The sequence below is a fragment of the Microcebus murinus genome, chromosome 17 (genome assembly GCF_040939455.1).
Source record: "Microcebus murinus isolate Inina chromosome 17, M.murinus_Inina_mat1.0, whole genome shotgun sequence".
Lineage (NCBI taxonomy): Eukaryota > Metazoa > Chordata > Mammalia > Primates > Cheirogaleidae > Microcebus > Microcebus murinus.
Genome location: NC_134120.1, coordinates 46097897 through 46121145, shown reverse-complemented (window position 1 = coordinate 46121145; position 23249 = coordinate 46097897). Strand labels below are relative to the sequence as shown.

Genomic DNA, 23249 nt, shown 5'->3' with positions numbered 1-23249 from the left:
GCACCACCATGCCCGGCTAATTTTTTCTATATATATTAGTTGGCCAATTAATTTCTTTCTATTTATAGTAGAGACGGGGTCTTGCCCTTGCTCAGGCTGCTTTTGAACTTCTGACCTTGAGCAATCTACCAGCCTCAGCCTCCCAGAGTGCTAGGATTACAGGTGTGAGCCACCTCGCCTGGCCAACAGGCTAAGGCTACTCTTGTTACTTGTGGGAGACTGATGGGAAACCTACTGAAGAGAGGAGAAACCATTTTTCCTTTACTGCTTCTGATGGGGGTTCTAGCAGCTTCTGGGTTCCTACACAGGCGGGACAGTTCAAGAAGGTGCAGGATCAGGGTATACCCTGCACTCCTGGAGCTCTGACTTTGGCAGCAGTAGTCACAGTGGTAGGCAACTTTGGGCTCATCCTGTCCCGTAGCTTCAGTGTGAGTGTGGGCTCCTTCCTTACTGCAAAACAGCAGCAGTTCAACGTCAGTAGAAGTTGCTCCCAACCCCTCAATGGCACGGTGATCATGGGTCCTAGGTAACACCATTTTCTCTTTTGTGCCCCTGGTCCTGGGCAGTAGTGTCTTCCAGTAGTCACTGGTCTTGGCAGCCCTTCAAACACTTTTGCAAACAATGTGTTGTTATTACATTTCTTCTGTTTGAATACTTAGAGTGATTTATGTTCTCCTAAATGGACAGTAACTGATGTACTTTTCTTCATGGGCACTCAGTCAGACTACATATCTCCTCCCTTTCAAATAAATGTGGCTGAATTCTAGACGATGAAATGTGATGGAATGATATATGCCATTTTGGGGCCAGGACTTTTGAGAAATACAGGCCCCTCTACACTACCCCAACCCTACTTCTTTCAGCTAGACACAGATAACCCCTGGGGTTGGTGAAACAACAGCATGAATCCTTGAATCGCCATGTGGAGGAAAGTGTTAGGCTATTTTATAATTGAGAAATAAAACTCAACTGTATCTGAATCTTTATATGTTCTAGGGTCTGTTTGTTACAGTAGATAATGTTACTTTAACTAATAAAGTTTTGGTCTAAATATTATACATTTTTGTAGTATATAAAGCAGCCAGAAATTCATTCATAGTAGAAGAGTAGGTAAATACAAAAACTACTTCATTTCTGGGGCAAACATTTATTTTGTCTTACCTATGATTGGAATAAAATTTTACAAGTTTTGAGTAACCCTAAATGATTCTGAACAAATAAACATATGCACCATGACTGGATTCTAAGCATGACAGACATGTATGACACAGTGGTCTCCAAAGTTGGTATTTGTCTACTCTGAAGAATACTAATTTAAACATCTAGGGATACAGAGATGATGTACTGGAATAAGGGGAGAAAGTATAGAAAATTTTTTATAAGTTTTGTATTTTATAGCTAGGTGCAATGACTGATGTCTATAATCCCATCAACTAGGGAGGCTGAGGTAGGCGGATCACTTGAGGCCAGGAGTTTGAGACTAGCCTGGGTAACATAGCGAGACCCCATCTCTAAAAACAGTATGAAAAAACTAGCTGGGCACGGTGGTGTGTGCCTATAGTCTCAGTGACTGGGGAGGCTGAGGCAGGAGGATCACTTGAGTCCAGGAGTTGGAGGCTGCAGTGAGTTATGATTTGGTGCCACTGCACTCCAGCCTAGGCAACAGAATGAGACCTTGTCTCCTAAAAAAAAAGTATCTTATTCTCTTATAATGTCTATTTTTGAGTTTGTTTTATAACATGTATAACATGACTGTACATATAGTTTATAAATAAGTACATGTCAAAAATTTTGTGCTGAAAGGAAGTATGATCAAAAACATTTGGAGGCCGGGCGCGGTGGTTCACACCTGTAATTCTAGCACTCTGGGAGGCCGAGGCGGGAGGATTGCTCGAGGTCAGGAGTTCGAAACCAGCCTGAGCAACAGCGAGACCCCATCTCTACTATAAATAGAAAGAAATTAATTGGCCAACTAATATATACAGAAAAAATTAGCCGGGCATGGTGGCACATGCCTGTAGTCCCAGCTACTCAGGAGGCTGAGGCAGTAGGATTGCTTGAGCCCAGGTGTTTGAGGTTGCTGTGAGCTAGGCTGATGCCACGGCACTCACTCTAGCCTGGGCAACAAAGCGAGACTCTGTCTCAAAACAAAACAAAACAAACAAAAAAAAACGTTTGGAGACCAATGGAAAACTATTCATTTAAAGGCCTTGAAATAGTCTTAGTAATATGATAGTGTTATAAATCCATAATGTATTTAATAGGGGGATGGATGAATAAGAGAGTGTTCATATACAGACAAATACATGCAATATTAGATGGGTTATAGCCTTAGCACTATCTCTTACCTTCTTCTGTAATCCTGGACAAGTTACTTAATCAGCCTTGGCCTGATTTTCTTCATCTCAAATATGGGGATTGGGCTAATTTGAGGTTTTCATACTCCTGCTCAGTGGTACTCTAGAGTTTCCCTGGAGTCCCTGCAAAGGTAGGAGGAAGGGAGACTACACGTGGGCTCCAGCCTTACCACAGATGCTTCTTGACTTGTAATGCGGCTACATCCCAATAAACTCATTGTAAGCTGAAAATATTGTAAGTTGAAAATGCATTGTATTAAATGCAACCTAACCTACAAACATCATAGCTTAGTCTAGCTTACCTTAAACGTGCTCAGAACACTTACATTAACCTACAGTTTGGCACAATCATCTAACACAAAAACTACTTTACAATCAAGTGAATATCTTATGTAATTTATTGAATATCGTATACTGTAGAGTACAGCATTATTTTTCTGATTGCTGCCACTGCCCAGCATCACTAGAAAGTATTGTTCTGCATACCTCTAGTTCTAGAAAAGATCAACATTCAAAACTTGGCCAAGTTTGGTAGCTCAAGCATGTAATCCTAGCACTTTGGGAGGCCAAGGTAGGAGGATCATTTGAGGCCAGGCATTAGAAAACAGTCTGGGCAATATAGCAAGACCCCCTCCCTACAAAAGAAATTTAAAAATTAGCCAGGGCTGGTGACAGCCACCTGTAGTCTCAGCTATTGAGGAGGCTGAGGTAGGAGGATCACTTGAGCCCAGGAATTAAGGTTACAGTTAGCTATGATCACACCACTGTACTCCAGCAAGGGCAATAGAGTGAGACCCTATTTCTAAAAAAATTTAAAAACATTCAAAATTCAAAGTACAATTTCTATTGAATGCATATGACTTTTGCACCATCATAAGTTGTAAGTAATAAATCAGGGACTTTCTGTATATTTCTTCATCTAAAGTACTTAGCTTCTGGTATAGATCAAACGTATAGGGTAGGAACTAAGAGGTTTAGGGGGAGGGGAGGGCCATAGAAGAAAAAAGAAAAGAAAAAAGAAAAGAAAGCCACTGGGTTAGATCACCTTTTTATTTTTTATTGAGACAGAGTCTCACTTTGTTGCCCGGGCTAGAGTGAGTGCCATGGCGTCAGCCTCACTCACAGTAACCTCAAATTCCTGGGCTCAAGCAATCCTGCTGCCTCAGCCTCCCAAGTAGCTGGGACTACAGGCATGCGCCACCATGCCCGGCTAATTTTTTCTATATATATTAGTTGGCCAATTAATTTCTATTTATAGTAGAGACAGGGTCTCGCTCTTGCTCAGGCTGGTTTCAAACGCCTGACCTCGAGCAATCTGGCTGCCTCGGCCTCCCAGAGTGCTAGGATTACAGGCATGAGCCACCGTGCCTGGCCTAGATCACCTTTTAAGATCCCTTTCCAGTTTAAGGAAGTGTAAGTCTTCATTTAAAGGGAAAATAAAATTCTGGCACTATAAATCTCTGGTATTAAAAATAACAGCCATTATTATTTTTTTTAAAGACAGGGTCTCACTCTGTTGCCCAGGCTAGAGTGCACTGGCACCATCATAGCTCACTGAAGCCTGGAAGCTTGGAACTTGTGGGCTCCAGGGATCCTCCTGCCTCAGCCTCCTGAGTAGCTGGGATTATAGGTGAGAGCCACTGTACCCAGCTCAACAGCCCGTTTTAACAAGACTATGTAAATATAAATACAGTAAATATAAAACTCCTGGGTGAGCCAAACATGTGGAAAGTTGTTATTGATATAGCTGATGTAAAATGTAAGGCTACACTATTAAGGATCTGACATCTCAGCTGGCTTTTACTTGAATTAACTTCTCTCAGTCACAGGTATAACTCTTAACAGTGACTATTTTACTCTCGATTTTTTTTTTTATCAATTTACAAATTCATGTGATCAGTTTAACTAACTAGTTAACAGAAGGAAACCAGAAAAGATCACAAAGAGAGTAGGAAGAATGAGTAGAACAGTAAAACTCCACAGTGTCCCTAATTGAATAGTTGCAGTTAAGCAGCTCTGGTAATAACACATTTAAAATTTCCAGGGTGAAATATTTTGAAACACAAGTTAGAAATTTGGCTGCCCTGTTCTGAGCAAATATTTAAATTGTTTAGTCTCTAAAATTAGCAGTATTCGGCCTTTGGGATTCGGTAATTGGTATTTTCTTGGTAGTTATATTTACATAAAAAATTAAGAACATCTTCTTTATTTCACGACAAAATAATTCATTGGGTACATTTTACACTCCCTTTCTTGTCTTTCCACTTTATTATTCACTCTGCTGGATTTTCCCTCCTCCCTTGAGTCTCCTCAGGAAAAGCAACAGCTTATGCTAACAGTACATGCATGCAGGCTGGGCTGTGGAAACAATGGTTTTAAACTCTACACACCATAAAGTCATTTGAATAATGGCAACCAGAAACCACTCTTACAGCCCTCTTACCGTCTTCAAGGCTATATTTTGCAATTAGGTTCTGAATTATGTCGTGGGTGGAGACAGTTATTCAGGAGTAAAGTTTGGAGCCTACCTACCACCCTGACTCAGCATAAAGGCAAGACACACCTTCCAAAAGGCTTTACTGTTGCTCCCAACATTCAATACCATCCTGTTCCGCTTAAAAACCCATCATCCCTCATCACTCACTCTGGTTTGAAATGTTTTCACCTTACACATACAAAGATACAGGTCCCTTTAATCTGTTTTATTCCTGCCTCCGTTAAAAAAGAAGACAGAAACAATATGGAATCCCAAATTCACCTTAGTACACCTAGGCACACTAGAATTGAAGGAATGACTAGCCTCCTCACCGTTGCACAGTTTCAGCTGCCCGGGTTGCATCCCCATTCTCACCTCCTCCACCCCACCTCCAGACAGGCTCCGCCCCCTTCCTCACAGCCAATGGGGCGCGCCGCACCACAGGGAGCCCACTCCAGGGATCCGCCACTTCGTCTGCCTAGGCTGGGGCGGGCCTTCCTCCCCCTCTTTTTTGGGCCCCGCGCATGCGCATTCTCATTGGGCCCTAGAGAGACGCTTAGGGATCGGTTTTCTCTTTTCTTTCCGCGATGGGGCGACTCTCCGAAACCCTTCCCACCCTATTATTGCTGAGGACCCCCCCTCCTAGTCACTGAGAAGGTGCTGCTCCGGCCTTGGGTGCGGCAGTACCCGGATGTGGAGCCGCTCTCGCCCGGCGGGGACTCTGTGGCGGGGCGGAGCGCGGCGGCGTGCGCGGGGGCAGAGAGAAGGGGGCCTCTGGGCCCGGGCGCTCGCCGGACGCCGGGAGGTACCACCGCTGCCCACGGGGGAGGAGGCGGCGCCGGCGCTCGGGCGTCCACCCCGGAGCGAGGAGAATAAAGGCCGGCACTTCGGCTCGCTCTCCCCCGCCCTCGCCGTCCCCCCCGGGCTGGCCTCCCCCGGCCCCCTGCGCTCCTCGCGCTCCCGGCCGGGGGAGAGCGTGGTTTCCTGGCGGCCGACGCTGTAGCCTGGCCCGGGAGCCCGGAGGAAGCGGGGCAGTCCCCGCCCACGGCCCCCTCCCCTCTGCCCGCGCGACGCCGCCGCCTTCCAGCCGCCGCGGGCCGGCCTCCAGTCCGAGCGGGGGGCGCGGCGGCGACGCCTGGGCAGTGGCTGTGGGCTCCGCGCGGACCGCGCAGCCGCCCCCGTGAGTTATTCCCACGTCCCGCGGGGCTCGCTGCCGCCCCCGCCGGCGCCGAGAGTCCGGCCCGGGCCCAACTCCCTCACGGGCCCCCCGGCGGCGGCGGCGGCAGCGGCGGAGCCCCCCGCCCGGGCCCCAATGAGTAACTCTCGGAATAACCGGGTGATGGTGGAGGGGGTCGGGGCCCGGGTGGTGCGCGGCCCGGACTGGAAGTGGGGGAAGCAGGACGGCGGCGAGGGCCATGTGGGCACAGTCCGGAGCTTCGAGAGCCCGGAGGAGGTGGTGGTGGTGTGGGACAACGGCACGGCTGCAAACTACCGCTGCTCCGGGGCCTACGACCTGCGCATCCTGGACAGCGCGCCCACGGGTGAGTGTGGCCCCCGGCCCGGGCCCGCGCGCGGGGCGGGGGACTGGGCGAGACTTCGGTGGGCTGCGGGGCCGCCTGGGGGAGAGGCCCTCGGTGGGACGCGTCGCCCGCTGCGCCCGCCTGCAGGGAGCGGAGCGGGGGAGGGCCGGAGAGAATTTTAAGGTTCTGTACGGGTAAACAAAACTTTCAGAAAAGACCTCTCCCCTCAAGGGAAATGATGGCTGTGCCATCACCAGGATGCTTTCAAGCCTGGAAGACACAAAGCGCCGGGAGTACAACAGGCACGGTTCCCCTCCTCCCCTTCCTCCTGGGAAGGGGTTTGGAGAGGCCTGTCTAATCAACCATTGACATTAATCAGCCACCAAGTGATAACTGTCTGAAGGGAGGCTTGCCTTGCCATATGGTGCCTAGTTGACCGGTTACAATTGCCGAGGGGCCGTTGGTACCTTGGGTTTGAGATGCCTTTTTCCCCTTGCCGCCTGTAACACAGAATGACTTAGTGCTCAGTAGTGGAATGCTACTTGGGACCCTGTGGAATGATTTTTCATCTAAATTGTTTAATTTTAATTTTATGTCTTTATACGAACAGAGCGAAAACAGCCTGAGCTCTTGAAGCATTTCTTTGTGTTAAATACTTTTTCCAAGTGGCGGATAGGCATGTTCTTTTTTTGTTGACATCCTGTCTCAGTAAGGTGATGTCAGAGTCTTACCCATTCACCTAGCAATGAGTCAGTGTCCTCTTGAAATTTTAGGGGTCTGTTTGTTATTGACTCTAGAGTTTTTTTGGTTTTGTTTTGTTTTTTTGAGACAGAGTCTCGCTTTGTTGCCCAGGCTAGAGTGAGTGCCATGGCGTCAGCCTAGCTCACAGCAACCTCAAACTCCTGGGCTCAGGCAATCCTCCTGCCTCAGCCTCCCAAGTAGCTGGGACTACAGGCATGCGCCACCATGCCCGGCTAATTTTTTTCTATATATGTTAGTTGGCCAATTAATTTCTTTCTATTTATAGTAGAGACGGGGTCTCACTCTTGCTCAACTCAAGCTTGTTTTGAACTCCTGACCTCGAGCAATCTGCCTGCCTCGACCTCCCAGAGTGCTAGGATTACAGGCGTGAAGTGAATCACCGTTCCTGGCGACTCTAGAGTTTTTTTAATATGATTAACTGAAGGCTTATTTTCACAAAATAAACATCTAATTTATTTTAATTCATTTTCACATACATTTATCCTTGATATTATTTATCCTTGATATTTTTCATTGATTCAATAGAAGATAGTTCAAACTTAAAACTAGATGCTTTCCAGAATTCCTAAATGAACAGCTTCTAAGGCATTATGATTTGAGTTTGTCAAAGCCTAACAAATCTTGAAATGGGCTTATAGTTGTTAGCAGCAATAAAAAAGAAAGTAACTCAAGCCAACTCAGTTGTTTTTTTTTTTTTTTTTTTTTTTTTTTTGAGACAGAGTCTCGCTTTGTTGCCCAAGCTAGAGTGAGTGCCATGGAGTCAGCCTAGCTCATAGCAACCTCAAACTCCTGGCTCAAGCAATCCTCCTGCCTCAGCCTCCCGAGTAGCTGGGACTACAGGCATTCGCCACCATGCCCGGCTAATTTTTTGTATATATATTAGTTGGCCAATTAATTTCTTTCTATTTTATAGTAGAGACGGGGTCTCGCTCTTGCTCAGGCTGGTTTCGAACTCCTGACCTCGAGCAATCCGCCCGCCTCGGCCTCCCAGAGAGCTAGGATTACAGGCGTGAGCCACCGCGCCCAGCCCGCCAACTCAGTTTTTGAAAAGATATTTCATAAAATTGTGTCTCTTAGCTAGCTTTTTAAATGTTGAAAAGGATGTGTATGTATATGCAAAAGAAAATAAAACAATTCAACAGTACAGAAAGGGGCAACTGTTATCAGTTTCTTGTGTATTGTTAAAGAATACTCCCTGCATTGCAAGTGTATATGTGAATATACTGTAAATCTACTCCCCTTTTAAAGTATAGATGGTGATAAACTATATTCACTCTTGTGCATTTTTGTTTCTTTCACTTAATAATTCATATTGATGATTGTTCCATTCTTTCATGGCTACATAATATTCCAGTGACTGGGTGCAGCAATTTATTTAACTAGTACTTTATTGACAGGCATTTATATTGTTTTAGGTCTTCTTATTTACAGTGATGCAGTGAATAAATCCTTGTACATATATCTTTGTGCATATGTTTTGAATACTTCTGAAAAAGTGGAATTGCATTAAAGTGTGCACATATTTAACATTTTGATAAATGCTAATTGCTCTTTTATAATAAAAATAATTTTTACAAAAAATTTTAAGAGACAGGTCTTGCTCTGACACTTAGGCTAGAGTGCACTGGTCCAGCTATAGCTCACTGTTACCTTAAATTCCTAGGCTCAAGGGATCCGCCTGCCTCAGCCTCCTGAGAAGCTGGGACTACAGGCACACACCACCACACCTGGCTAATTTTTTTTATTTTTTGTAGAGATGGGGTCTCAGTATGTTGCCTAGGATAGTCTTGAACTCCTGGCCTCAAGCAGTCCTTCTGCCTGGGCCTCCCAAAGTGCTGGAATTACAGGCAGGAGCTACTGTGCTGAGCCAAATTAATTGCACTCTGAAGACACCCAAAGTGCTGGAATTACAGGCAGGAGCTACTGTGCTGAGCAAATTAATCGTACTCTGAAGACATTCTACCAGTTGACACTCCCTGCAACACTGTATGAGGCCTCTGCCTGTTTCTGCATACTCTGTTAAAGTTTTGTTACCATGCTAGCTCAAGCTGAAGTCTGACCACAACTCTTGGAGTAGTTCTTGGGATCAGTAATTGTAGGTTTATGGAGAAATTTAAATATCTTTCTAGGGTAAGGTAAAGTGTAACAAGTCCTGTGCTATAGCGATTTTTGAAGGGATATTAATGTCTATATGTTTTGTAGTATTGAGTGTATCCTTCATATTAATATTTTTATTATCTTAATATAAAAGCAGGTTTTTTCCCAGAGAACTGTTTTAGAATCTTAGTTTAATTTAGAAGATAATTTTATACAGTATTTGTTTTGTGTAACCGTTCATCTTGTTCATCTGATTCTTTTAGTAAACATATTAAACGCAGGATAGATGCAGGATAGCCAGCCTTTGTGTGAAATACTTATTGAAATATATTTTAATTTCTGTGGTTTAATTTCTTTAGTTTTTTTTTTTTTTTTTTTTTTTTTGAGACAGAGTCTCGCTTTCTTGCCTAGGCTAGAGTGAGTGCTGTGGTGTCAGCCTCGCTCACAGCAACCTCAAACTCCTGGGCTCAAGCGATCCTCCTGCCTCAGCCTCCCGAGTAGCTGGGACTACAGGCATGTGCCACCATGCCCGGCTGATTTTTTTTTTATATTATATACATTAGTTGGCCAATTAATTTCTTTCTATTTTTATGGTAGAGACGGGGTCTCGCTCAGGCTGATTTTGAACTCCTGACCTTGAGCAATCCGCCCGCCTCGGCCTCCCAGAGTGCTAGGATTACAGGCGTGAGCCACCGCACCCGGCTCTTTAGGTTTTTTTTTTAAAAAAGAATTGTAAAAATCATAAGCTCTTGGATCTTGTTTTGCCCCAAGACTATAATACTACTTTCAGTGTTTTCTTTTTTTTTTCAAAATATTTAATAATTGGTATCCACTGACATTTTATTATATTCTGACAGATTTACTCAGTATTTATTATATTCAGTCTTTTACATAATGGTTAAAATTTAAAAAATTAACTTTTCATTTTGAAATAATTTCAGGCTTATAAAAAATTGCAAAACTAGTAAGAGTTCCCATTTACCTTTACCCATCTTCAGGTGTTAACATCTTACCAAGTATAGTTATTGAAACCAGAAAATTAGCACTGATACAATAGTACTGTATTAACTAATCTGTAGGCCTTATTCAGATTTTACCAGTTGTCCTGTGAATGTTCTTTTTTTTCATCTGACATCACAGTGCATTTAGTAGTGTCTTCCAGTCTGGGCTATTTCCTGGGTCTTTGTCTTTCATGATCTTGACACTGATCAGTAGTCTTGTATACTATCCTTCAAATTGGATTTGTCTGATGTCTCTTCATGATTAAAATCATTATATATTTTGGGCATGAAAACCGTAGAAATGATGTTTTGAACCACATATCAGGAGGTACATGATATCCATATGTCTCATAAATGATGGTGTCCATGTGGCTAAGTCACCAGCAGTTCTATTTACTATTGCTTTTGTACCATCAGTGCAATGCCAGCATGAAAAAGGTAAATAATATATTACTTACTATTATGAAAATACTTTTTTTTATTTTTTTATTTCGGCATATGATGGGGGTACAGATTTTAAGGTTTCAATAATATGAAAATACTTTTGATCTCATGAAGCCCCTAGATGGATCTTGAGGATTTCCCTTAGGGGTTTGAGAATGACACTTTGAAAATCACTGCCTTAAGACAGAATCTCTCATTGAGCACATAGAGGATTGTATAAGAATGTTTGCAGCAGTGTAGTATGTAAAAGCAAAAAAAATGGAAAAAACTTAAATGTATATCATCAGGAGAATGGATAAATTAACTGTGAATTTGTACAGTACAATACTATATAGAAGAGAAAGTTAATGTTAAGCAGACACATTTGCGAAAGAAAACCTATGGTATGTTAAAGTGCAAGACAACGCTATTTTTTAGGTAGAGTTTCTCAGCCTTGGCATTATTGATATTTTGAACAGGATAGGATAATTCTTTGTTGTAGGATGTCTTTATGCAATGTAGGTCAGCATCCCTGGTCTCTACTATTAGATGCAGGCCTCCTACTTGGAGAGGATTGCCTCCTTTGAGACTCATTACTTTAGGGATATGTACATGTGTGGTAAATGTATGCCAAAAAGTAATGATAAATACTGAATTCAGGAGAGTGGATATCTTTATGGTGAAGGGAATGGAGTCCAGTTGGTGGAAGTACACCAGGGGCTTTTTAACTATTGATAATGTTTTATGTCTTAAACTGGGCGTTTGGTGCATAGATATTTGTTATTTTAATTTTTTTGTGTGTTTGACAAATTTCATAGTTAATTGAAAAAAGACAGCCTATGATATCTACTAGAAGTAGAATTGAGGTTGCCTTTTATTATTCATTTTTTGTTTCCTACTACACCCACATTGTATGAACAGAAAATTTATTGCAGTATGTTTGGGAATTCAACAGTGGGTAACCTTCAACATAAAATTCTTTGAAACTTTTCAGAGATTTAAGGATTCAGTAGTGGTCGAGTCAATGTGAATCTTTCTGATATCCCCTCACCACATGTTGGAGATGTTGTCTGGGAGTTGTATGGGGTCTGTGTGGCATATATGCTTTATTTTTTTCTTTTAGGAGACACATGATATATTTGAATTTATTTTTTATTTTATTTTATTTTTTTTAAACAGAGTCTGGCTTTGTTGCCCAGGCTAGAGTGAGTGCCGTGGCATCAGCCTAGCTCACAGCAACCTCACACTCCTGGGCTCAAGCAATCCTACTGCCTCAGCCTCCCGAGTAGCTGGGACTAAGGCATGGGCCACCATGACCAGCTAATTTTTTCTATATATATTAGTTGGCCAATTAATTTCTTTCTATTTGTAGTAGAGATGGGGTCTTGGCTCTTGCTCAGGCTGGTTTCAAACTCCTGACCTCGAGCAATCCGCCCGCCTCGGCCTCCCAGAGTGCTAGGATTACGGGCGTGAGCCACCGTGCCCAGCCTGAATTTATGGTATTAGGATAGTTAAGCCTTGGGAAGAGGAGCATTTAGTATATATTTGAATGGTATAATTCCTATCTTGTGTCCATTATTTGGCTAATTTGTAGTGAGCAAGAAGATTGTGGAAATATATGAATTATTATTTAATTAGTTTGGAGTTAATTTTATGAAGTCTGTAGTCAAGTAGGTATAGTTGACTTTTTATTGTTTAGACATTGATTTTATAGGATTTAGGTAGAAATTGTTTTTAATTATGCTTATTTTGTGGTCACTTGACTATAGTGTTGTATTGTTAACAGAATGGAGAAAATGAACATGGATTTCCTATTTAGGTTCTTTCATTCTTGGTATGGATCACAAAAAATTAAGAGTTATAGAATATCAGCTTTATTCAAAACTAGCTTCTGTCGTAGTTAGTTCAAGTTGTTTTAGGGGTAGTTCAGGCAGTTCTTTGCCCTTTTCTTCCACCCCTAGCAAAGGATGCTTCTTGCGTCATGGAGAAAAGCTCCTCAGATGTTTTGTATTCAGTTGAAGATGTAAAAGTGCTGACCCTGGTTTAAAAAAATGAAATGGATTAATAATGCTCAGATTTTCCTTTTCTGAGATCTCCTATTCTCTTCTGATCTGTTTCTAGAACTATAGTAGAAAAGGTTATTGTCAGGGGACAGAGCCTTAGGAAAACTAATACTTGGGGAACAGGGTTTTGGGAGTAGGATGCCAGACCTGGAAAAGATGAAATTATTGTTGAGTTATGTTTTTTACTAATGTTGTGTGCAAGGAAAACTTTATTTTCTTATTTTAAAGACTTCTGTAAAATGTCTTTCTTATTTTATCTCCATCTGCTAAGAGTGTTTTAGAAAATGAAACTGTGTCTAGTTCTTAATACTCCCTATAGACTGCAGCTTGGTTGAATTGAAGACTTCAAGAAATCGACTAACTCACGCCTGTAATCCTAGCTCTTGGGAGGCCGAGGCGGGCGGATTGCTCAAGGTCAGGAGTTCAAAACCAGCCTGAGCAAGAGCGAGACCCCGTCTCTACTATAAATAGAAAGAAATTAATTGGCCAACTGATATATATAAAAAAAAAAAATTAGCCGGGCATGGTGGCACATGCCTGTAGTCCCAGCTACCCGGGAGGCTGAGGCAGAAGGATCACTCAAGCCCAGGAGTTTGAGGTTGCTGTGAGCTAGGCTGACGCCACGGCACTCACTCTAGCCTGGGCAACAAAGAAATCGACTAGTAGACTCTTATGTTAGTACTTCTCAAACTTTAAGCAGACAGATCATCTGGGGACCTTTAAAAATGTAGATTCTGGGCTGGTCTGGATCATTCACAGTTAGTTACAGATTGAACTACTAGTTCTACTCTTTCCCCTTCTCACTACTGCATTTGACTAGTCTTAAAAAAAATGCAGATTCTGATTCAGTGGGTCTGGGATTCTATGAGAATATTTTATTAGAAATGAAAGCTCCTAAATGTTGCAGATGTTGCTGGCTCATGGACGCACTTTTAATAGCAGGGTACTACGTGACTGTCTACCTGAGATGCCCAGGCTCTGTTTTCTTCTTTTCCCCTCAGCAGATTCCAAGCCTTGGTTGGTTGTTAGTCATACTGTTACGGAAACAATACTTGTCCGCAAGGCAGAATCAGTGAGAACCAAGAACGAGGACAGGTGATTTGAGGAAAAGGAAAGAGAAGTTTATTAATTTACCAGGGAATGAGGAGGGTGACAGAGTAACATCTGGAAAAACCATTGTCTTCCCTTTAAGCAGAAATACAGGGCTTTTTAAAGGGAGGTTTCAGAGGTTGGGCTCAGGTCTGAGTGACCAGTGTCACATGTGGCCTTGGGCTGTTGTTTAACTCTAGTTAGCGGTTTTGGTTGACCTATCTCCTGTGAAGATGATTCCTTGAGCTCTGGACAATTTTGTTGAGCCATCTCTTGTGGTTTGAGATAACAAAGAACATTTTTCTGCCCCTTTGATTACTGGCCTCAGGCAGGAAGGAAGGTTTTAATTGCCAAAAAGGGTGGGGGTTTTAAAGAGACAGATTGTAAAACATTTTGCCCCTTTTCAGACCTTTACCTCTATTATAATACATGTCTTTAAACCAAGATTGGTATTATTAGTTGGGGAGAAGGGAAGTGTGTGTATGAAGGAACATGTAACACCTTTCAGGCTAGGCATGGTGGCTCATGTCTATAATCCTAGTAATTTGGGAGGTTGAGGAGGGAGGCTCTCTTGATGCCAGGGGTTTGAGACCAGCCTGAGCACATAGTAAGACCTTGTCTCTACGAGAAGAAAAAAAAAAAAGAAAAGAAAAATTAGCTGGGCATAGTGGTATGTGCCTGTAGTCTGAGCTACTCAGGAGACTGAGGCAGGAGGGTCACTTGAGCCCAGGAGTTTGAGGTTGCAGTGACTTACGATAATGCTACTGCACTGTAGCCCAGGTGACACAGCAGAGAGACCCTGCCTCCAAAAAAAAATATCTTTCTGATTTTTGTTTTCTTTTAATGATTTTAGCTGATTGAACTGTTTTGAAATATGTTTCTATAATACATATGTTCATGCTTATTTAAAAAAATTTGGAGTGTGTCTGGGAAAGGGGGAAAATTTGGAAGTAACTAAAGAACAAAAAAAGTTGCCCGTAATTATGTTGCCCAGAGACAACTATTTTGATCTATTTTTTTTTCAGTTTCTTTCCATAGCATTTTTTGCACAGCAGAGGTTTTACCACATATATAGTTTTGTTTTCATGCTTTTTTCTACTTGACATATATCTCTGTTTTCATTATAAATAATCTAGTGTGTACTCCTTACATGGTAAAATAAGGTGACAGATATTTTTATGCCTTAAACTTACTCATAGAGAAGTGTATATGTATTCGTATCGCTCCCTTGCCAAAAGTATACCATATGCACTGTTATTCAGCTTTGTTTTTTCATGTATTTTGTCATGGACATCTTGCAGTGTCACCACATAAGGATTGTCTTACTCTTTTTATTCATAGTAGGTACATAGTATTTAATAGTTAAAAATATTTTCTTAACTATTTTTTGATAGACATTTATGGTATTTCCTTTTTTTGTAATTTCAAACAATGCCACAAGCAAACTTGTATCTTTGTATCTTTATGTACTAATTTTTAGCTTTTATTCTAATTTATTATCGGAATTTCTCTTGTATATGACATGGGTAAATATTGTCTTCACTGACTTTGACAATCTGTTTTTTGTTTTTGTTTTGAGACAGAGTCTGGCTGGCTCTGTTGTCTGGGCTAGAGTGCTGTGTCATCAGCAACCTCACAGCAACCTCAAACTCTTGGGCTCAAGCGATCCTTCTGCCTCAGCCTCCCTAGTAGCTGGGACTACAGGCATGTGCCACCATGCCCTGCTAATTTTATGTATGTATATATATATATATATATATATATATATATTTTTTTTTTTTAGTTGTCCAGCTAATTTCTTTTTATTTTTTTAGTAGAAACAGGGTCTTGCTCTTGCTCAGGCTGGTTTCAAACTCCTGAGCTCAAATGATCCTCCTGCCTCAGCCTCCCAGAATGCTAGGATTACTACAGGCATGAGCCACCGTGTCTGGCCGAGAATCTGTTTTTTAATAGACGAATTTAACTTGTTTGTATTTATTGTGATACATTTTTTTGTGATTACTATTACTGTTTTTTATATTTTTGTTTTCTTGTGTATTTTTTCCCCAATCAGCTAGAAGTTTTATCATCTTTTTTCTTTTTCTCTCTTCTTTTCCTTCTTTTTTTTTTTTTTTTTTGAGGCAGTCTCTCTCTCTGTCACCCTGGCTAGAGTGCAGTGGTGCCATCATAGGTCACTGCAACCTCAAACTCCAGGGCTCAAGTGATCCTGATCCTCCTGCCTCAGACTCCTGAGTAGCTGGAACTACAGGCCTGTGCTACCACACCTAGCTATGTTTTCTGTTTTTTATGGAGATGGGTCTTGCTCTTGCTTGGACTGGTCTCCTACTCCTGACCGCAAGTGATCCTCCTGCCTCAGCCTCCCAGAATGCTAGGATTACAGGCGTGAGCCACTGCTTCTGGCCCTATCACCTTTTTTTCTATTTTGCTACTAATAGTTACCCTTTAATATTTAACAAACTGATTGAAAAATTAGTTTCTTTTTCTTTTTTTTTTTTTTTTTTTTTTGAGACAGAGTCTTGCTTTGTTGCCCAGGCTAGAGTGAGTGCCATGGCGTCAGCCTAGCTCACAGCAACCTCAAACTCCTGGGCTCAAGCAATCCTCCTGCTTCGGCCTCCCGAGTAGCTGGGACTACAGGCATGTGCCACCATTCCTGGCTAATTTTTTCTATATATTAGTTGGCCAAATAATTTCTACCTTTTTGTTTTTTGAGACAGAGTCTCACTTTGTTGCCCAGGCTAGAGTGAGTGCCATGGCATCAGCCTAGCTCAAAGCAGCCTCAGTCTCCTGGGCTCAAGTGATCCTACTGCCTCAGCCTCCCGAGTAGCTGGGACTACAGGCATGCGCCACCATGCCCGGCTAATTTTTTCTATATATATATTTTAGTTGGTCAATTAATTTCTTTCTATTTATAGTAGAGATAGGGTCTCGCTCAGGCTGGTTTCAAACTCCTGACTTCGAGCGATCCATCTGCCTTGGCTTCCCAGAGTACTAAGATTACAGGCGTGAGCCACCATGCGAGGCCGATTTGCTCTTAAAATTTCATTGAATCACATGTGGGAGCGTGACTCTGTAATCTTAGCCACTCACGAGGTAGAGGTGGGAGGATTGCTTGAGGCCACCTGGGCAACATAGCAAGACCTAGTCTCTTAAAAAATTTGTGTTAAACTTGACAGTTACATTATTAACACTTTTTAATTGGGTTTAAACTTTTAGTGCTTTCTTATATCTCATGCTTTCTGTTTCTTCACTCCTAATTTTTTGGGGAAAAAAAATCTTTTTTTTTTTTTTTTAATTTTAAAGAGATTATTCTGAGCCAAATTTGAGGACCATGACCCGGAGCCACTGCCAAGAGGCCTTGGGCAAGTGGACTCCAAAAAATCTTTTTTTTTCTTTTTTTTGACATAGGGTCTCGCTCTGTTGCCCAGTCTAGAGTGCAGTGCCACCTCATTTACTGGTAGTTTCTTATAATTATACAAATTTAATTATGTAATTATATTTAGCTTCTAGTAAGAAACATATCCATCTTGTAAAAGAGTTTTGCTGTTAAAGCAAGTAATTGAGCTGCATATGAAGCTGTCAGATTCTCTAGCTTGAGCTGGTTAGCTTTTACTATTATGACAGTACAAGGTCCTTAATGTTTTATGTTTTCTTTGTTTGAAACACATCAGCTCAAAGCTGCAGTCATCCTATACTCTTTTTTTTTGTTTGTTTTTTTTTTGAGACAGAGTCTCACTTTGTTGCCCAGGCTAGAGTGAGTGCCATGGCATCAGCCTAGCTCACAGCCACCTCACACTCCTGGACTCAAGTGATCCTTCTGCCTCAGCCTCCCGAGTAGCTGGGACCACAGGCATGCACCACCATGCCCGGCTAATTTTTTCTATACATATTAGTTGGCCAATTAATTTCTTTCTATTTATGGTAGAGACAGTGTCTCGCTCTTGCTCAGGCTGCTTTCGAACTCCTGACCTCAAGCAATCCGCCCTCCTCGGCCTCCTAGAGTGCTAGGATTACAGGCGTGAGCCACCATGCCCGGCCTCATCCTATACTCTTAAAGCCAGTCTCTGTCCTTGGCAGATGTGAAATTGTCCTAATAGTATTCAAAGTACTCAAACCTCATCATGTTATAAAGTTTGGTGGGTTATTTTTTGTTTTTTTTGCTTTATGAGGAAAATTGGCCTATTTTTTTTTTTTTTTTTTTTGAGACAGAGTCTCACTCTGTTGCCTAGGCTAGAGTGAGTGCCGTGGCGTCAGCCTAGCTCACAGCAACCTCAAACTCCTGGCTCAAGCAATCCTCCTGCCTCAGCCTCCCAAGTAGCTGGGACTACAGGCATTCGCCACCATGCCCGGCTAATTTTTTCTATATATATTAGTTGGCCAATTAATTTCTTTCTATTTATAGTAGAGACGGGGTCTCGCTCTTGCTCAGGCTGGTTTCGAACTCCTGACCTCGAGCAATCTGCCCGCCTCGGCCTCCCAGAGAGCTAGGATTACAGGCGTGAGCCACCGCGCCCGGCCAGAAAATTGGCCTATTAATATTTATGTTTGTATGTTTGTGGTTTGGGCAACAGATAATTACATTATCTGGAATGGGAAAAAGTTTTCAATTAACAGTTACAATTGGGCCAGCTGGTTGTCTTTTTCCTTTAGCTATGAAATAAATGGATTACATAAATTTTTTTTTTTTTGAGACATAGTCTTGCTTTGTTGCCCAGTGCTGTGGCCTCAGCCTAGCTCACAGCAACCTCAAACTCCTGGGCTCAAGCAATCCTGCTGCCTCAGCCTCCCGAGTAGCTTTGCGCCACCATGCCCAGCTAATTTTTTCTATATATATTAGGTGGACAATTAATTTCTTTGTATTTATAGTAGAGAGGGGGTCTCGCTCTTGCTCAGGCTGGTTTTGAACTCTTGACCTCGAGCAATCCGCCCGCCTCGGCCTCCCAGAGTGCTAGGATTATAGGCATAAGCCACCGCGCCCGGCCTAGATAAATTTAAATATAAATTTCCTTCTAGCTTTGAAAATTTCATTTGATGTTAATAATAAATAGCTAATAGGCCGGGCGTGGTGGCTCACACCTGTAATCCTAGCACTCTGGGAGGCCGAGGTGGGCTGATTCCTCAAGGTCAGGAGTTCGAAACCAGCCTGAGCAAGAGTGAGACCCTGTCGCTACTATAAATACAAAGAAATTAGTTGTCCACCTAATATATATAGAAAAAATTAGCCGAGCATGGTGGCACATGCCTGTAGTCCCAGCTACTTGGGAGGCTGAGGCAGGAGGATTGCTTGAGTCCAGGAGTTTGAGGTTGCCGTGAGCTAGGCTGATGCCTTGGCACTCACTCTAGCCTAGCCAACAAAGGGAGACTGTCTCAAAAAAAAAAAAAAAAAAGAGCTAATAACTATTCACGTAGTTAACTTACAGCTAACCCCAGAAATACAAATTAAACAAAAGATATTTTTTCATTCCAATAAGATTCACAGAAATTAAAAGTCTAACAATAGTATGTATTGATGAAGAATATGGAGAGACAAGAACCCTTAAGATCTTGTGGTAGAATAAATTGGCACAACCAGTTTGGCAAGCAATTTGGCAACATCTTGTAAAATTCAAAAATGCACATATTTTATAACAGATGATCTTTTAAGTGTATGTCCATCAGGGAGTCTTGGAAGGTATCCCCAGTGAATGAGGGGGGATTGCTGTATTTCCAGCAACACCAAAACTGGACTTGGTCAGTGTGCCCTCCTCAGAGACATCTGCACCAGCCAGTCACAGCCTCAATTGCAGATGTAATGTGATTATTTATAGGGACCCACTGAGGGTACTAGTATCAATTTACTAATTTATAATTTGTAAAACTTAATTTCATTCTTCTGTTTTTTTAAAAAGAAGTAAATATAAAAGTAGAAGGTTTTTAAATTTTTTTGAGACTGAGTCTCACTTGTTCCCCAGGCTAGAGTGAGTGCTGTGGCGTCAGCCTAGTTCACAGCAACCTCAAACTCCTGGGCTCAAGCAATCCTTCTGCCTCAGCCTCCCGAGTAGCTGGGACTACAGGCATGTGCCACCATGCCCGGCTAATTTTTTCTATATATATTAGTTGGCCAATTAATTTTTTTTCTATTTATAGTAGAGACGGGGTCTCGCTCTTGCTCAGGCTGGTTTCGAACTCCTGACTTCAAGCAATCTGCCCGCTTGGGCCTTCCAGAGTGCTAGGATTTACAGGCGTGAACCACTGCGCCCGGCCAAAAGTAGAAGTTTAATGGAAGTCCACCATGCCTTGTTCAGAGTGCTTGGGACCAATTTATAAACTTTTGGATTTTAGAACCATTATATAGAATATTTGCCACATAATATGAAGCATGCACTTTGAGGTCCACAGCAGTGTTCTGTAATGAAATATGTTAATAGGCTGGGCGTGGTGGCTCATGCCTGTAATCCTAGCAGTCTGGGAGACGGAGGCAGATGGATTGCTCAAGATCAGGAGTTTGAAACCAGCCTGAGCAGGAGTGGGACCCCCATCTCTACTGAAAATAGAAAGAAATTAATTGGCCAACTAAAAATATATAGAGAGAAAATTAGCTGGGCATGGTGGCGCATGCCTGTAGTCCCAGCTACTCTGGAGGCTGAGGCAGAAGAATTGCTTGAGCCCAGGGGTTTGAGGTTGCTGTGAGCTAGGCTGACGCCATGGCGCTCTAGCACAGGCAACAGAGTGATACTCTGTCTCAAATAAAAAAGAAAAAGAAATACATTAATATTTCTGCAGCAAAGCATATGAATAATTCTTAAGGGGATAAAAGAAGACTATATACTGTATGTTCAGATGAGAGTTTACCCCTAGCTGAGTTTGCTGCTAAATTACAAAAAAACTTTTTTGGATTTGAGTTTTGGAGTTTTTTGAATTTTGCAATTACAGATAAAGAATTGTGGACAGATAAGGGATTTTCCCTTACTTCTTAAAGGATCTCCTGGGTCATGCATCTCACTTTGGAAACCATTGTTCTAAGTCACCAAGGAGGAGCTTATGTATTTTAAGTCTACCTATAGAAAAATGGCTTTTTCAAAGCATTCCTCCTTATTCTCCTAAACTCATTTTTCTTTTTTTAATAATTTTTTTATATTTATAATTTAATATGTAACGCTTCACAAATTTGCCTGTCATCCTTGCGCAGGGGCCATGCCAATTTTTTCTGTATCGTTCCAGTTTTAGTATATGTGCTGCTGAAGCAAGCACCTAAACTCATTTTTCTACTCATGTACTTTCATAATGTACTCACACCACTCAGCTTGCCTTTCTTATCATCATGTCTGGGGATGTGATGACAGCAATTGAACTGTTTCCTGAGATTGAACTAGAAACATAGCAACAATTTTTATCTTTGTACACCCATAGATTAGCTCTATGTAGAATAAACAGGTTCTTGGGAAATAGTCTGGTACTTAAGTTATTTTTAAAATTTTTTTATGAGGGAAAATGAGTTCTAAATTCTCAATGGCTGGTTTATAAATGAACTTGTAGGACACAGTTAAGATAAGTGGGATTTAAATTAGTGAATGAGGACTGGGTGTGGTGGCTCATGCCTGTAATCCTAGCACTCTGGGAGGCTGAGGTGGGCGGATTGCTTGAGCTTGCTCAGACCAGCCTGAGCAAGATTGAAACCCCATGTCTACCTAAAGGAGAAAAAATTAGCCGGGCATGGTGGCACGTGCCTGTAGTCCCAGCTACTCGGGAGGCTGAGGCAGAAGGATTGCTTGAGCCCAGAAGTTTGAAGTTACTGTGAGCTAGGCTGATGCCATGGCACTCTAGCTGCCAGGGCAATAGAGTGAGACTCTGCCCTCCCTCCAAAAAATAAATAAGAAATAAATTAGTGGGTAAGATAATGTCATAAAGAATGAAAAGCAGCAGATTGTCCAGACATTCATTTTTGCCTTGGGAATACTTATTTATACACACACATGCACAAACACACAGACGCACACGTGTATATACCCACACGTATATATATTTTAAGTAGATTTACCTTTGTAGATATTTGTTTTGGGTAGAATTAGTTTATATTCTCAGAGGCATACTTACGAGTGTTTGGTTTTCTTCAGGGGTGGACTTATCTTTTATTTTTTGTTTTTAAACATTTTTATTGTTTGAAGAGACACGGTCTTCTTGCTCTGTCTCCCAGGCTGGAGTACAGTGGTTCACTGCACTTTCGAACTTTTGAGTTCACTGCAGATTTGAACTTCTGGGTTTAAGAGATCTTCCCACCTCAGCCTACCAGGTATCTAGGACTACAGGCAGGGCCACCATACCTGGCTAATTTTTATTTTTTGTAGAGATAGGGTCTCACTGTGTTGCCCAGGCTGGTCTTAAACATCGGGCCTAAAGTGTTCCTCTGGCCTCGGCCTTCCAAAGCATTGGGATTGTAGGTGGGAGGGTGGATTTATCTTCTTGATGATAATTCTGTTCCTAAAAGAAAAGCAGGAAATGGGGTGGAAACTTTTTAATAGCAATAGAAATCATTATTTGATTTCTGTGAGTTTTTCAGGGCTAGTGATAATAAATCATGAGAGCTTGAAAATCATTTTACATTGTGATTCCTTGCTCATCCCTCTTCCTCCAATCTCTCTTCAGGTTATAGTGGAAAATGCAATAGCTTAGGAGTCAAGTAATCAAGGTATTTATTCATTCTCCATTTTACCAAATGAGCCTGTTAACTAGTAAAATGGGTTACCATTTACTGAGCTCCAGTTATGTGTCAGGCATTGCTAAGTGTTTCGTATATTTTATCTCATTTAATCCTAATAATAATATTATTTGGTAGGTTTCATTTTATTCATGAGAAAATGAACCATGAGAAATGAACTAACTTGCCCAAGACTTACTACTTCACAAGTAGTAAGTTGATGGTGAAGTGGATCCAAATCTGTTCCTCGTTTTTTCCACTTTGCTGTTAATTCAACATCTGTAAAATGAAATTGGAGTAGGTCAATGTACACAGGTGTTTTGCTCCTAAAATCAAATAATGAGTTTTTACCAGTTAGTACAGTTACTTAAAGGGGATAAAATTCTTAATTTTATGTTTCACCTCATTAATTTTCTACTCCTATGTAACAAATGCTGAAAGTATTATTTTTTTTTCCATATCCTCCCTCTGAAAGTATTAAATACAAGCAAATACATTGCTGAAATTGCCGATTGTATGCCTAGTTTGACAACTTGTTTGTTTCTTTTGAACAGTGTGTGGCATGGTTGTAATTTTATTATGCATACTTGTAACAATTGTGAGTAGCAGAGGCTGCAAAAATAGAGGAGACAGTTATTTGTCCAACAGAGTAGATATGAGGAAGTGGTAGATTTTGGGTGAGACACTGTCAAAGACATTTCTTAACACATAGTAAGAGTCAGAAGTAGGTGGTATGTCACTCTACTACACTATTGAAATTAACTTGAAAAAATATAATCTTTTTAATATT

At 41.7% G+C, this 23249-nt stretch overlaps 1 protein-coding gene and 1 non-coding gene across 2 annotated transcripts in view; one reads left to right on the top strand and one right to left on the bottom strand.

Moving 5' to 3' along the window:
• Window positions 1-6017: 6017 nt before the first annotated feature.
• Window positions 6018-23249, top strand: part of MIB1 (MIB E3 ubiquitin protein ligase 1) — a 142627-nt gene continuing 125395 nt past the window's right edge. The window contains exon 1 of the mRNA XM_012746168.2: window positions 6018-6374. Within this exon, the coding sequence (XP_012601622.2) occupies window positions 6146-6374 (229 nt within the window). The 5' untranslated portion in view covers window positions 6018-6145. The remainder of the gene's footprint in view (window positions 6375-23249) is intronic.
• On the bottom strand, window positions 20909-21015 carry LOC142861754 (U6 spliceosomal RNA). The gene has a single exon (XR_012912908.1). It is a non-coding gene; the product is annotated as a U6 spliceosomal RNA (small nuclear RNA).